Genomic DNA, 15,448 nt, shown 5'->3' with positions numbered 1-15,448 from the left:
TCCTTTTGGCCTTGGGAGTGTCTCATTCACTGGCCTCGCCCTGCCCTCCCTGACCTCTCCCATCTGTGCCCTGTCCTGGACTCTTTCCCTGGCTTGGGGCTTCCATTCTTACCCGCTCCAACCTATCCTTTTTCATACAGTAACTTTCTGACACTCATATCTGACCCTGCCCTCCCCTGCTCAAAGCCCTTCTGTGGCTCCCCAGTGCCCTCAGAACAGAGTCCAAACTCCTTAGCCTGGCATTCAGGGCCTTTTACCCGTCATGCTATAGCAGTCACAGGCTGGGACAGGAGTTTTCTGAACACAGACACCCACACATCACATCTCCCAAGCTCAAGAAGCCCACCTTTCCTTACTCCTGCCTTATCCCCGTTCCTGTATGCCCAAGGCCCACGATTAGACTCCCCTCTGTCAACACTTCACCTGTTTGGTCTTTGCAAGGTTCCACCACTGGGCGGGGGAGGGGCCCCAGCCTGGCACCCCACCCCCACTCCAGCCAGGGCTCAGGTCTCCAACAACAGAACCAGAGCCACTCAACAGCGCTGGAACCCATTCAGTGGGGCCTGGGGCCCCTCATCCCAAGCCAGGAGGGCTTTTGGGGAGGGGTGGAGCTCCTGACAGACTGACAGTGTGGCCTGGGGATTTGGGGGTGCCAGGGAAGCAGGGGCCAACCTCATAGGAGGAGGCACGAGTGCGGTTCTTTTTCCCCCACTGGGGGGCCTGCTGTGTCGGCGGCCAGGCGGGAGGCCTGGGCGGCAGAGTCAGTGGCGCAGGGGCCTGGGCAGGGCAGTGTCTGGCAGCAGGGGCACCATGGCTACCATCCAGTCGGAGACTGACTGCTACGACATCATCGAGGTCTTGGGCAAGGGGACCTTCGGGGAGGTAGCCAAGGGCTGGCGGCGGAGCACGGGCGAGATGGTGGCCATCAAGATCCTCAAGAACGACGCCTACCGCAACCGCATCATCAAGAACGAGCTGAAGCTGCTGCACTGCATGCGAGGCCTGGACCCTGAGGAGGCCCACGTCATCCGCTTCCTTGAGTTCTTCCACGATGCCCTGAAGTTCTACCTGGTCTTCGAGCTGCTGGAGCAAAACCTTTTTGAGTTCCAGAAGGAGAACAACTTCGCGCCCCTCCCTGCCCGCCACATCCGTACAGTCACCCTGCAGGTGCTCAGAGCCCTGGCCCGGCTCAAGGAGCTGGCGATCATCCACGCTGATCTCAAGCCTGAGAACATCATGCTGGTGGACCAGACCCGCTGCCCCTTCAGGGTCAAGGTGAGTAGGGGCCGTCTGGGTGGCTGCATCCCTAGTTCCTTGTCTTTTTCTCAGCTTCTTCTAGCCCTAGATGTATTTTGTGTGTGTGTGTGTGTGTGTGTGTGTGTGTGTGTGTGTGACGGACTTTCATTCCGTTGCCCGGGCTTGAGTGCAGTGGCACAATCTCAGCTCACTGCAACCTCTGCCTCCTGGGTTCAACTGGATTCAAGTGATTCTCCTGCCTCAGCCTCCTGAGTAGCTGGGATTACAGGGATGCGCCACCATGCCCAGCTAATTTTTTTGTACTTATTGGAGACAGGGTTTCACCATGCTAGCCAGGCTGGTCTCGAACTCCTGACCTCAAATGATCCACCTGCCTCGGCCTCCAAAAGTGCTGGGATTATAGGCGTGAGCCACTGTGCCCAGCCTACTTTTTAAAATTTTTAAGATATTTATTTAGTTAGTTTCAGAGACAAGGTCTTGCTCTGTTGCCCAGGCTGGAGTGCAGTGGTACAATCATAGCTCACTGCAGCCTTAAACTCCTGAGCTCAAGCGATCCTCCCACTTCAGCCTTTCAATTAGCTGGGACTATAAGCACACACCACTGTGCCTGGCGAATTAATTTTTTTTTTTTTGTAGAAACGAGGCCTTGCTATGTTGTCCAGGCTGGTCTTGAACTCCTGGGCTCAAGCAATCCTCCTGCCTCAGCTTCCCAAAGCACTGAGATTACAGGCAGGAGCCACTGTACCCAGTCTCTTCAGACACTAAGATTTCTCTTGTCTACCTCTGGGGCCTGAGGGCTTCCCAAGGCCCTGTCCATAACGGCTCTGCCTTGCTCCTGGCCCCCAAATCCTCCCCATCTTCTTGTCCCAATTCTGATGTCTTCTCTGTCCCAGACCTGAGGTCTCCCCTGTTCCCTTCCAGGCCCTGAGGTCTCCCTGTCCTGCTCCATTCTCAGCTCAGCTTCTCTGGCCTGGTCCTGTCCTTGTGGGGCTGACATTCTAGTGGGAGACAGAGGGTCACCAAGATAAATGAGTGAAATATGATAAGCAAGTGAGAAGCAGGGAGGAAGTGGATGCTGGGTGTTCATAGAGATGGGTGGTGCTGAGTGAGCTTTTAGACATGGTGGTCAGCTAGGCCTCACTGAGAAGGTAACTTTGAGGGAAATCCTGAAGGAGGGAGAAAGCTGTGTAGCCATCTGGAGACAGAGCATCCAGGCAGAGGGAACAGCCAGTGCAAAGGCCCTGAGGTAGGAGTCTGTTCTCACGCTACTATAAAGAACTACCTGTAGGCCGGGCACAGTGGCTTACACCTGTAATTCCAGCACTTTGGGAGGCCAAGGTGGGTGGATCACTTGAGGTCAGGGGTTCGAGACCAGCCTGGCCAACATGGTGAAACCCCATCTTTACTAATAACACAAAAATTAGTTGGGCGTGGTGGCACACGCCTGTAGTCCCAGCTACTCAGGAGGCTGAGACAGGAGAATCACTTGAACACAGAGGTGGAGGTTGCAGTGAGCCAAGATGATGCCACTGCCCTCTAGCCTGGGCAACAGAATGAGACTCCATCTCAAAAACAAACAAACAAACAAACTACCTGAGACTGGGTAATTTATAAATAAAGAAAAGGGGTTTAATCGACTCACAGTTCCTCATGGCTAGAGAGGCCTCAGGAAACTTACAATCATGGCGGAAGGTGAAGGGGAAGCAAGGCATGCCTTACATGGCGGCAGGAGAGACAGCGTGCAGGAGAAGCTGCCACTTTTAAACCATCAGATCTCACGAGAACTCACTATCACGAGAACAGCATAGGGGAAACTGTCTTTAGGACCCAGTCACCTCCCACCAGGTTCCTTCGGTGACATTTAGAGATGAGGTTTGGGCAGGGACACAGAGCTAAACCGTATCAAGGAATGTGCCAATTGTATGCATTTGAAGAACACCGGGGAGGCCTGTGTGGCTGAAGCAGAAAGAATGAGGTGAAGAGGGAAGAAATGAGTCCAAGGAGGTGATGGGGCCAGGCATGCAGGGCCTTGTTGGTTACAGCACAGACTTTAGTTTTATTCCGAGGAAGATGGAGCCACAGGAGGAATCTAAGCAGAGGAGGACTCGGTCTGACTCAGAGAAACAAGCCCAAGCCTTGTTTCTCTGGCTGCATAAGGGGAGCAGACAGGGGTGGGTTGGGCAGGAGCAGGAAGGCAGAGGGGTGACTGTGCTAGTCCACGTGGGAGACGTGGTGATTGGGACCAGAGTCAGGGCAGTGGGAGCAGGAGACTTGGGTGGATTCTGGGTAGATTTCGGAGCTAGAGCCAAGAGGATTTGTTGATAGATCTTACATGAAGGGTGACAGAGCGAGAGAGGAGTAGAGGGGGACAAAAGCCTGTTGGTCCGAGCAACTGGAAGCATGTGTATTACTCATCATGGTCAGTTTGTCGATGAATAAACATTTACTGAATGCCTGCTTTGGGTCTGGCCTTGTGCTGGACACACAGATGCATCTCCTCCGTACTGTCACAGGCCCCTAGTGCTGACCCCTCTGTCCGCATTTTTTTTTTTTTTTTTTTGAGATAGGGTCTGGCTCTTTCACTCAGGCTGCAGTGCCATGGCACCTTCTCGGCTCACTGCAACCTCCGCCTCCTGGGCTCAAGTTATCCTCCTGCCCCAGCCTCCTGAGGAGCTGGGACTACAGGCATGCACGACCATGCCCAGCGAATTTTTGTATTTTTTTTTTTTTTCTTTTTTGAGATGGAGTCTTGCTCTTGCTCTTGTCACCCAGGCTAGAGTGCAATGGCATGATCTTGGCCCACAGCCTCTGCCTCCCAGGTTCAAGCAATTCTCCTGCCTCAGCTTCCTGAGTAGCTGGGATTACAGGTGCCGCCACCCATACACGGCTAATTTTTTTTTTTTTGAGACTGAGTTCCACTCTTGTTACCCAGGAGGAAGTGCAGTGGCACAATCTCAGCTCACTGCAACCTCTGCCTCCCACATTCAAGCAATTTTCCTGCCTCAGCCTCCCGAGTAGCTGGGATTACAGGCACCTGCCACCACACCTGGCTAATTTTGTATTTTAGTAGAGATGGGGTTTTACCATGTTGGTCAGGCTGGTCTCGAACTCCTGACCTCAGGTGATCCACCCACCTCAGCCTCCCAAAGTGCTGGTATTACAGGCGTAAACCACCACACCTGGCCTATGCCTGGCTAATTTTTGTATTTTTAGTAGAGATGGGATTTCACCATGTTGGCCAGGCTGGTCTCGAACTCCTGACCTTGTGATCTGCCCGCCTCAGCCTCCCAAAGTGCTGGGATTACAGGTATGACCACTGCGTCTGGCCAATTTTTGTATTTTTTGGTAGAAACGGGATTTCATCATGTTGCCCAGGCTGGTCTCAAAGTCCTGAGCTCACGCAATCCGCCCACCTTGGCCTCCCAAAGTGCTAGAATTACAAGTGTGAGCCACCATGCCCAGTCCTCTGTCTGCTTTTGAGTTTGATACTGTCTGGATGGGTCTGAACCAGGGGCACCCTGAGGGCAAGGCTGGGGCTGACTTAGTCATCACTGTGTCCCTGACATCTCCCAGCACTGCTGTCATGGAGCCAGTGCTAAATGAATGCTTGCCAGAGATACAGAGACACAGAGACAGAAAAAGGTGGACTGGCCGGGCGCGGTGGCTCAAGCCTGTAATCCCAGCACTTTGGGAGGCCGAGATGGGCGGATCATGAGGTCAGGAGGTAGAGACCATCCTGGCTAACACGGTGAAACCCTGTCTCTACTAAAACTACAAAAAACTAGCCGGGCGAGGTGGCGGGCGCCTGTAGTCCCAGCTACTCGGGAGGCTGAGGCAGGAGAATGGCGTAAACTCGGGAGGCAGAGCTTGCAGTGAGCTGAGATCTTGCCACTGCACTCCAGCCTGGGAGACAGAGCGAGACTCCGTCTCAAAAAAAAAAAAAAAGAAAAAAAAAAAGAAAAAGGTGGATTATTCTGCCCCAAGAGGTGGAAGGACAGAGACCCAGGGAAGCAGGGACTTCTACAAACACAGCAGGGGACAGACAGGACGGATCCATAGCACCTGACCAGCATTATTAGCCCCACTGTCTCTGTGGAAAGAAAGAAAGAATGAATGAATGAATGAATGAATGAATGAATGAATGAATGAATTCCATAAATATGGATTAAGTAACCAGGGTCACTTAGCCTCTTGGGTACTGACGCCCTGGCACTCTGGGATCAGAACTGCAATCAATAACCATTTCATGATACTGCTTTCTGCAAGTAAAAGGTGAGAGATGGCTGGGCGGTGGCTCACGCCTATAATCCCAACACTTTGGGAGGCCGAGGTGGGTGGATCACCTGAGGTCAGGAGTTCAAGACCAGCCTGACCAATATGGTGAGAACTCATCTCTGCTAAAAGTATAAAAATTAGCCGGGCGTGGCCGCGGGTGCCTGTAATCCCAGCTACTCCAGAGGCTGAGGCAGGAGAATCACTTGAACCTGGGAGGCGGAGGTTGCCTTGAGCCGAGATTGCGCCACTGCACTTCAGCCTGGGTGACAGGGTGAGCTACTGTCTCAGAAGAGAGACAGAGAGATACAAACAAGAGATGGAAATAGAATGAAGGATTACAAAGCCCGTACATTCATTCATTCATTCATTCATTATTTACTGAGCCCCTGCTGTGTGCCAGGTACTGTTCTAGGCATCTAGGGATACCGTATTGAACAAAATGGATATAATCTTTGCCCTTGTGGGACTGACATCCTAGCTGGGGAGAGAAATGCTGAACTTGATAAGGAAGTAGACTAGGGCCAGGTGCGAGGCCTCATGCCTATAATCCCAGCATGTTGGGAGGCTGAGGCAGGAGGATCACTTGAGCCCAGGAGCTTAAGACCATCCTGGGCAACATAGTGAGACCCATCTCTATCTCTACAAAAAGTTAAAAAATTAGCTGGGTATGGTGGTGCGTGCCTACGGTCCCAGCTACTCAGGAGGCTGAGGCAGGAGGATCTCATGAGCCCTGGAGTTCACGGCAGCAGTGAGCTATGATGGAGTCACTGCACTCCAGCCTGGGTGATAAAGCAAGACCCTGTCTCTAAAAAGAAAAAAAAAAAGGGCTGGGTGCAGTGGCTCACACCTGTAATCCCAACACTCTGGGAGGCTGAGGCAGGCAGATCACCTGAGTCAGGAGTTTGAGACCAGCCTGGCTAACATGGTGAAACCCCGCCCATCTCTACCAAAAATACAAAAGATTAGCGCTTGTAATCCCAGCGACTCGGAGGCTGAGGCAGGAGAATCGCTTGAACCTAGTAGGTGGAGGTTGCAGTGAGCCAAGATCACACCACTGCTCTCCAGCCTGGCCGACAGAGCGAGACTCCATCACAAAAAATAAATAATTAAAAAATAAAATGAAAATAAAAAATTAAAAGATATAATGTGTGAAATGGCATTAAGAGCGATGGTGGGGCCAGGTGCGGTGGCTCACGACTGTAATCCCAGCACTTTGGGAGGCCGAGGCGAGTGGATCACCTGCGGTCAGGAGTTTGAGACCAGCCCAGGCATCATGGCGAAACCCCGTCTCTACTAAAAATGTAAAAATTAGCTGAGCGTGGTGGCAAGCGCATGTAATCCCAGCTACCTGGGAGGCGGAGGTTGCAGTGAGCCAAGATTGCATCATTGCACTCCAGCCTGGGCGACGAGCAAAACTCTGTCTCAAAAATCTTCATCTCAAAAAAAAAAAGAAAAGGAAAGGAAAACAGGGGCCTGGCAGAGGGATAGGAAGGGTGGGGGCTGATGCTTTAACAGAATGATTAGGGGAGGCCTCACTGAGAAAGTGATCATTTTTTTTATCCTCCCTTTCTGCTTTTGATAGGAACGTGACATTTGAGTAAAGACCTGAAGGAGGTGAGGCAGGGAGCCCTGTGCTCATGCAGGGAAGAGCATTTCAGGCAGAGGAAACAGCCAGTGCAAAACCCTGAACTGGGAATGTCTGACTTATTCAAGGAATAGTGAGGAGGCCCTTATGGCTGGAGAAGGGTGAGTGACGGGGAGAGTGGGAGATGTGGCAGAGAGGTGACAGAGCAGACATTGGAGACCTGTGGGCCACCGTGAGGACCTTGGCTTTTGTCACAGGATGTGACTGTGAGCAGGGGAGAACCCAATCTATCCCAGGCGACCACAGGATCCCCCTGGATGCTTGTGAGAGACAGACTAGGGGACAGAGGAGAGGAGCAGGGAGACCAGCGAGGAGGCCCCTGTGTTAGTCTAGGTTGGAGAGGATGTGGGATAGGACCAGGGTGGGGGCTGCGGATGGCATGCAGAGCGAGCAGATTCTAGATCTGTTGACTGATGGACAAGGTGTGGGGTACAAGAGGAAGAGTAGGGTCCTAATCCTCCTATGCATAGTTCTAGTGGAGAGAAACAGAGACAGAGTCAGTCACTCGAACCAGACACAAAGACTGGAAGAGACAGAGATAGGGACTTAAGAACTACGACCACAGCTGAGTGAGGTGGCTCATGCCTGTAATTCCAGCTAGGGAGGCTGAGGCAGGTGGAACATCTGAGGTCAGGGGTTCGAGACCAGTCTGGCCAACATGGTGAAACCCCGTCTCTACTAAAAATACAAAAATTAGCAGGGCATGGTGGTGTGCACCTGTAGACCCAGCTACTGGGGAGGCTGAGGCAGGAGAATCACTCGAACCCAGGAGGTAGAGGTTGCAGTGGGCCTAGATTGTGCCACTGTACTCCAACCTGGGCAACAGAGTGGGACTCGGTCTCAAAAAACAAACAAACAAACAAAAAACAACAACAAAGGCTGGGCGCAGTGGCTCATGCCTGTAGTCCCAGCATTTTGGGAGTCCGAGGCGTGTGGGTCACCTGAGGTCAAGAGTTCGAGACCAGCCTGGCCAACATAGTGAAATCCCAACTCTACTAAAAATACAAAAAATTAGCCAGGCGTGGGGGCGGGCGCCTGTAATCCCAGCTACTCAGGAGAATGAGGCATGAGAATCGCTAGAACCGGGGAAGTGGAGGTTGCAGTGTGCCAAGATAGTGCCATTGCGCTCCAGACTGGGCAACAAGAGCCAGACTTCGCCTCAAACAAACAAAAACCAACAAAGCAACTAAAGAGTCACAGACCCAGAGACGGCCAGAGTCAAATAGCAGATGCAGGAATATGCCAGATGAGAGATGCCAGGGGTGGCCTGGCTGGGCTGTCCCTGCAGCTTGACCTGCCCACTCGCCCTCTTCTCCACCCGACAGGTGATTGACTTCGGCTCTGCCAGCATTTTCAGCGAGGTGCGCTACGTGAAGGAGCCATACATCCAGTCGCGCTTCTACCGGGCCCCTGAGATCCTGCTGGGGCTGCCCTTCTGCGAGAAGGTGGACGTGTGGTCCCTGGGCTGCGTCATGGCTGAGCTGCACCTGGGCTGGCCCCTCTACCCGGGCAACAATGAGTACGACCAGGTGCGCTACATCTGCGAAACCCAGGGCCTCCCCAAGCCGCACCTGCTGCACGCCGCCCGCAAGGCCCACCACTTCTTTAAGCGCAATCCCCACCCTGACGCCGCCAGCCCCTGGCAGCTCAAGTCCTCGGCTGACTACCTGGCCGAGACGAAGGTAAGGGAAAAGTTGGGTGAGGGCAGTGAGTGTGGGGGCTGTTACACGAAAAAAAATCGAGGATGGGCGACGTGGCTCACACCTGTAATTCTACCACTTTGGGAGGCTGTGGTGGGAGGACCCCTTGGGCCCAGGGGTTTGAGGCTAGCCTGGGGAACATAGTGAGACCTCCTCTTGTTTTCTTTTTTTTTTTTTTTTGAGGGCAGAGTCTCGCTCTGTCGCCCAGGCCTAGGAGTGCGAGTGCCGCGCGATCTCGGCTCAACTGGAAAGCTCCGCCTCCCGGGTTCACGCCATTCTCCTGCCTCAGCCTCCCGATACCTGACCGAATACCTGGGACTACAGGCGCCCGCCACCACGCCCGGCTAATTTTTTTTGTATTTTTAGTAGAGATGGGGTTTCACCATGTTAGCCAGGATGGTCTCGATCTCCTGACCTTGTGATCCACCCACCTCGGCCTCCCAAAGTGCTGGGATTACAGGGTTGAGCCACCGCGCCCAGCCTAGAGACCTCCTCTTTATAAAACGTGGAAAAAAAAAATTAGCTGGGTGTGGTGGTATGGGCCTATTGTCCCAGATACATGGGAGGCTGAGGCAGGAGAATCCCTTGAGCCTGGGAGATCCAGGCTACAGTGAGCTGTGGTCATGCCACTGCACTTGAGCCTGGGTGACAGAGCAAGACCCTGTTTCAAAAGAAAAGAAAATCTATCAGACCAGAAGAATGGAGTGAAAAGAATAAAAAACAAAATAAAAGAAATTTTTTTTTTCGAGAGGGAGTCTCGATCTGTTGCCCAGGCTGGAGTGCAGTGGCGTAGTCTCGGCTCACTGCAACCTCTGCCTACCGGGTTTAAGAGATTCTTCTGCCTGAGCCTCCCGAGTAGCTGGGACTACAGGCACTTGCCACCACACCCGGCTAATTTTTTGTATTTTTAGTAGAGACAGGGTTTTACCATGTTGGCCAGGCTGGTCTCAAATACCTGACCTCATGATCCACCCGCCTCAGCCTCCCAAAGCGGAGGGATTACAGGCAAGAGCCACTGCGCCCAGCCAAAAAATATTTTTTTAATAATTGAAAAAAAAATATTTCTGGGCTAAACCTCAGTGAGAACTGGAACTTGGGGGTCAGCCTAGGGCATTTTCACAGCAAGAAAGAGCTGGGTGAGATCAAATGTGGGACTGGTCAGCTGCTGCAGCAAGATAGATCTGGGGGAGAAACTGCAGGGAGAATTGGATGTTTGGAAGTCAGATGTGAGGGCTGCTCTAGCAAGAGGGATCTGGGTCATACTACAAGTGTGACAGGAAGATTGGGGCAGCTTCTCTGCCAGCTTCAGCTCTGGGGTCAGCAACTTGTGTGGCAAGAGGGATGAGACCATGGAGAAAAAATGAGGACTGAGACTGGCTGTGAGAATTGCAAAAGAGGCAGGTGCAATGGCTTATACCTGTAGTCCGAGCACTTTGGTGGGGCCAAGGCAGGAGGATCGCTTGAAGCCATCCTGGGTGACATAGCAAGACTGTGTCTCTAGAAAAAATTTTTTTTTTAATTTAGCCAGGCATGGTGGCACACACCTGTAGTTTCAAGCTACTTGGGAGGCTGAGGTGGGAAGATCACTTGAATCCGGGAGTTGGTGGTTGCAGTGAGCTGTGATTGCACCACTACACTCCAGTCTAGGCGACAGAGCAGAGATTTTTAAACAGATCCTGTTTTAAAAAAAAAAAAAAAAAAAAAAAAGGCTCTGAGGCCAGGCGCAGTGGCTCACACCTGTAATCCCAGCACTTTGGGAGGCCAAGGCGGGTGGATCACCTGAGGTCAGGAGTCTGAGACCAGCCTGGCCAATATGGTGAAACTCTGTCTCTACTAAAAATACAAAAATTAGCTGGGCATCGTGGTGGATGCCTGTAATTCCAGCTGCTCGGGAGGCTGAGGCAGGAGAATCGCTTGAAGCTGGGAGGCAGAGGTTGCAGTGAGCCGAGATTGCGCCATTGCACTCCAGCCTGGGTGACAAGAGTGAAACTGTCTCAAAAAAAAAAAAAAACAACTTTCTGAGTGAGACCTCAGATGAGTCTAGAGGTTTGGGGCAGCAGCCAGTCTGCTACCTCTATGGGTTTGTCCCTCCAATCTGTGCAGCAAGAGCCTGGGACTAGGAGTTTGAGGTCACAAGTCTTGATTTCACAGCAAGAAGGGTCTGGATGGGACCACAGGTGAGACTAAAAGTTGATGGCAGTTCCATAGCAGGGAACTAGTTTCATAAACTAGTGTAGCAAGAAGGGTCTGGGTCCCACCACCGGGAGGCCTGGGATCAAGCGTGGAGCTGTGGCAGTAAGAGGGACCTGGATTTGATTCCAGGGAGGACTAGAGATTCCGCACAGCCCCTCTGCTAGCTGCTGGTAGGGGCTGCACCCATGGTGCTGGGGGGGGGACTGGAGGTCTGGGGCAAGGGATGGAACTTGGACCAGTGAAAGCTTTGGGTTAGATTAGAGGGGCTCGGGTGTGACGGATCCAGGGTGGCCCTCCTAGCAGCCAGAGAGCTCCAAGGCAGATCATGGGCAGACCTGGAAGTTGGGGCTACATGTGGGTGCCACAGCAGGAGTGCTCAGGGCCCTAGCCCTGCACAAGGGTCAACCCTGCTCCCTTCTCCATGCCCTGCCAGGTGCGCCCACTGGAGCGCCGCAAGTATATGCTCAAGTCCTTGGACCAGATCGAGACAGTGAATGGTGGCAGTGTGGCCAGTCGGCCTACCTTCCCCGACCGGGAGGCACTGGCAGAGCACGCCGACCTCAAGAGCATGGTGGAGCTGATCAAACGCATGCTGACCTGGGAATCACATGAACGCATCAGCCCCAGTGCTGCCCTGCGCCACCCCTTCGTGTCCATGCAGCAGCTGCGCAATGCCCACGAGACCACCCACTACTACCAGCTCTCGCTGCGCAGCTACCGCCTCTCGCTGCAGGTGGAGGGCAAGCCCCCCGCGCCCGTCGTGGCTGCAGAAGATGGGACCCCCTACTACCGTCTGGCTGAGGAGAAGGAAGCTGCGGGCATGGGCAGTGTGGCCGGCAGCAGCCCCTTCTTCCGAGAGGAGAAGGCACCAGGTATGCAAAGAGCCATCGACCAGCTGGACGACCTGAGTCTGCAGGAGGCTGGGCATGGGCTATGGGGTGAGACCTGCACCAATGTGGTCTCTGACATGGCCCCCCTCAAGGCAGCCATCACTGGCCACCACATGCCCGACTCGGGCCCCGAGCCCATCCTGGCCTTCTACAGCAGCCGCCTGGTGGGCCGTCATAAGGCCCGCAAGCCACCTGCGGGTTCCAAGTCCGACTCCAACTTCAGGAACCTCATCCGGCTGAGCCAGGTCTCGCCTGAGGATGACAGGCCCTGCCGGGGCAGCAGCTGGGAGGAAGGAGAGCATCTTGGGGCCTCTGCTGAGCCACCAGCCATCCTGCAGCGAGATGGGGATGGGCCCAACATTGACAACATGACCATGGAGGCTGAGGTGAGCTGGGTGCATTTAGGATACGATTAGGATGTGAGGAGGCTCAGCACACGCAACCCACATTCCGTATATGATTAGGGTGTGAAGAGGCTCAGCATACTCAACCCACATTCAGTATATGATTAGGGTGTGAAGAGGCTCAGCACACTCAACCCACATGCAGGATATGATTAGGGTGTGAAGAGGTTCAGCACACACTCACCCATGCTCAGGTTACGATTGGGGTGTGAGGAGGCTCAGCACACACTTACCCACGTTCAGGATATGATTAGGGTGTGAGGAGGCTCAGTACACACCTAATACCGTCAAGATATGGTAAGGCTCAGCACATACTCAGCTATTTCCAGGCTGTGACAAAAACTCAGGGCACAGTAATCTACTTATAAGAAGTGATAAAGAGCCTGGGCAACATAGTGAGATCCCATCTGTACCAAAAAATTAGAAATATTAGCTGGTTTTGGTGGCATGCATCTGTAGTCCCAGCTACTCAGGAGGCTGAGGTGGGAGGATCACTTGAGCCAGGGAGGTCGAGGCTGCAGTGAGCTGTCATCGCATCACTGCAAAGAGGCGATAAAGGCCCAGCACTGGTAAGACCCTAGCACATGCTCACCCTCATCAGGCAGAGGTGACAGAGGCTCAGCAGACACTAACACACTAACACTGCTTGGCTGATGCCCCTCTCCTCTTCCCCCACAGAGGCCAGACCCTGAGCTCTTCGACCGTAGCAGCTGTCCTGGAGAATGGCTGAGTGAGCCAGACTGGGCCCTGGAGGGCGTCAGGGGCCCACGAGCTCAGGGGCTCCCAACCCGCCACTCCCACCAGCATGGTGTGCCCCGGGGAGCCACCAGTTTCCTCCAGCATGTCACCGGGCACCACTGATGGTGATTCCACCCCTGCCCATCACTGAGGGCTGCGCTAGCTGAGCTGGCATCCCCTCCCAACCTGAACTGCTCCTCAAAGCCATCTCCCGAACCCACAAATTATTCTTACAGAAAGATAGTTATCCGGAAATTTCCATTCCCCCTGTCTGCGGTGCGGTGTGTGCCTGCACACTTCGCTTAAACGCAGCAGGACTTTGGAGTCTGGCCCATGCTCCTTGGCCAGAGGGACAGCAGGAGGGGGGCTGCACCCCGCTGGCCCTGTGACCGCCCTCGGCCCTGCTGCCTCTATTTCAATATAGAACTGTTCAGCAGTCCTGCTTCAAGCCTGCTCTCACTGCCTCGGGCTTGGACTGGCCCTGGGGGGAATGGGGGCTCCAGACTGGCACCCAGTGACTTGCTCTGCGATGTTAGGCCCAGTTGACCACCGGCTTAGGCTGGAGCCTGGGCTACTGTCACACTAGGAGGGAAAAGCTGTGCTTGGTTGACTAACCCATGTCCTATAATACGCTATGTACTTGGCACATTGGGAATCCACCCTTCGAACATGCATGTGTTCAGTATGTGTTAATCAAGTTTGCCAGACGCTGGGGTCTCCTTATCTGTTGACCTGTCCTTCCTACATGTTTATGGGGTTGGCATGCACTCATCCACATTTGGGACATGCTGGGTGGAAATCCACTTGGCAGGCCTAAATTCACACTTGGTGCACGCTCCGGTGCTCAGCCATGCTTGTTCACCCTTGGGATGTAGCAATGGTTTGGTCTCTGCTGATCAATCTGGGAACATGCTTCTGTGCAGCACATACCCCATGCTGGCTACGAGTGTGAAGTCCATGCCAGGCCACAGGGTGGCACGCTGCATGCTCAGCACAGGTCAGCCCATGTACACTACATGTTAAGGGTTCAGCACATGCCAACCCACGCCAGCACATGCTGAGGGCTCAGTACATGCTAACCCACACTAGTCACACACTGAGGGCTCAGCACATGCCAGTGACATATCGAGGGCTCAGCACACAAAGATGTCCCCACCTGAGGCCCATGCCAGCTGTCCCCTACCCCTGCACCCCATCTCACACCACTCAGTCAGGCACAGGCTGTACAGACAAGTTATTTACTTATTATAACCCTGGGCCCTTTTTGCCCTGGAAAGTGGGGTGGGCCAGGGGCCGGGCCCAGCATGCACCCCACTTCTTTGGGGCTGATCCCTCCCCAGCTCTGCTGGGTCCTGGGGCCACAGCGTCAGGCCGGTGGGGGCAGAGGTAGAGGTGGGAGAGCAGGGGAGAGAGCCTGAGGAGCCACAATGGGGCAGACAGAAGCGGGGGCACGGGGACAGGGACCATGACCCAGAGCATCTGGGTCTCTGGGGGCCTAGCAGGCCTTGGCCTGTCCGCTGGACCGGGCCTCAGAGCAGGCGGCAGGCATTGCCCACGCTATCGGCTGAGGCGTCAAGGTCATGGCTGTAAGGGGAGTCCCAGTCCCTCAGGAAAACGGCCTCCAGCTGGCTCCGTAGACTGCCCCTCCCATTCTGCGTCACCAGCAGCGAGGTGCCCGCCGTCTCCGTGAAGTAGTTGCCTGACCAGTTGGAGGTTCCTAGAGAGGAATGGGTGGAGTGTAAGGGAGCCCTCAGGGGGCTGCCTGGGGTGTCTGAACCCCCTCTTGTTCAGTGCCCTGTGGTGCTCAGGACACTCACCGATGTAGGTGGCGCGTTCAGTCACCATGTACTTGTTGTGGTTGACACGGGCATACGGGATTCGAGCCTGGGCCTCATTCGCGGGGACCACAAAGAGTTTCTGAGTGGGAGGGGAGGATGGGAAGGAGTGTGTGAGGCACTGGGAGTCGGAGGAACCCCGGGATCAGGGAGCGGGGCATGGAGCCAGATCTGTGGGACTCCACTACTTCCCACAGAATCCCTGGGGGCCAGAACAGGGCCAGTGGAGGGGCACTCTGAGAATGAAAGCTGAAAGGGAGGCCCTGGTGGTCTCATTTGCAAAACACCGTTCCCTACAGAATGGCTCCTGTTCATTCCTGAGGTTTTGTCTCAGATGCCCCCATTTCCAGAACATCTTCCTTGGCCCTTCTCGCTAGGGCAGGGGCTTCCTCTGGGTGTCCCCACCCTGGCCCTGACCCCTCTGCCTGTGCACCCCTCCAGGCCCTGACCCCTCTGCCTGGGCCTCCTCCATCCCAGCCCTGACCCCTCTGCCTGTGCCCCCCACCCCAGC

At 54.3% G+C, this 15,448-nt stretch overlaps 2 protein-coding genes across 10 annotated transcripts in view; one reads left to right on the top strand and one right to left on the bottom strand.

Annotated features, from left to right (window-relative positions):
- The first annotated feature begins 491 nt into the window (after positions 1–491).
- On the top strand, positions 492–13,538 carry HIPK4 (homeodomain interacting protein kinase 4). The gene is made up of 4 exons (XM_017887476.1): positions 492–1,275; positions 8,503–8,859; positions 11,504–12,346; positions 13,043–13,538. The coding sequence occupies exons 1-4, from the start codon at positions 811–813 to the stop codon at positions 13,223–13,225; spliced, it is 1,848 nt and encodes a 615-aa protein (XP_017742965.1). The 5' UTR covers positions 492–810; the 3' UTR covers positions 13,226–13,538.
- A 786-nt stretch (positions 13,539–14,324) lies between these two features.
- PLD3 (phospholipase D family member 3) overlaps positions 14,325–15,448 on the bottom strand; it is a 35,107-nt gene continuing 33,983 nt past the window's right edge. For all 9 annotated transcript variants that reach the window (XM_017887482.1, XM_017887480.1, XM_017887481.1 and 6 more), the window contains 2 exons: positions 14,920–15,019; positions 14,325–14,819 (listed from right to left, as the gene is read on the bottom strand). In XM_017887482.1, coding sequence (XP_017742971.1) covers positions 14,632–14,819; positions 14,920–15,019 — 288 coding nt within the window. In that variant the 3' untranslated portion in view covers positions 14,325–14,631. The remainder of the gene's footprint in view (positions 14,820–14,919; positions 15,020–15,448) is intronic.

This window comes from Rhinopithecus bieti, unplaced genomic scaffold, assembly GCF_001698545.2.
Source record: "Rhinopithecus bieti isolate Rb0 unplaced genomic scaffold, ASM169854v2 scaffold_15776, whole genome shotgun sequence".
Classification (NCBI taxonomy): Eukaryota; Metazoa; Chordata; class Mammalia; order Primates; family Cercopithecidae; genus Rhinopithecus; species Rhinopithecus bieti.
The sequence above is the reverse complement of the archived record's forward strand: the minus strand, read 5'-3'. Positions and strand labels throughout refer to the sequence as shown.

Excerpts from the sequence above, each read along its gene's own strand:
- HIPK4 (XM_017887476.1), top strand. The coding sequence starts at position 811 with ATGGCTACCATCCAGTCGGAGACTGACTGCTACGACATCATCGAGGTC. Across the intron at positions 1,276-8,502 it reads GCTGCCCCTTCAGGGTCAAG|GTGATTGACTTCGGCTCTGC; the intron begins GTGAGTAGGGGC and ends TCCACCCGACAG. Across the intron at positions 12,347-13,042 it reads ACATGACCATGGAGGCTGAG|AGGCCAGACCCTGAGCTCTT; the intron begins GTGAGCTGGGTG and ends CTTCCCCCACAG.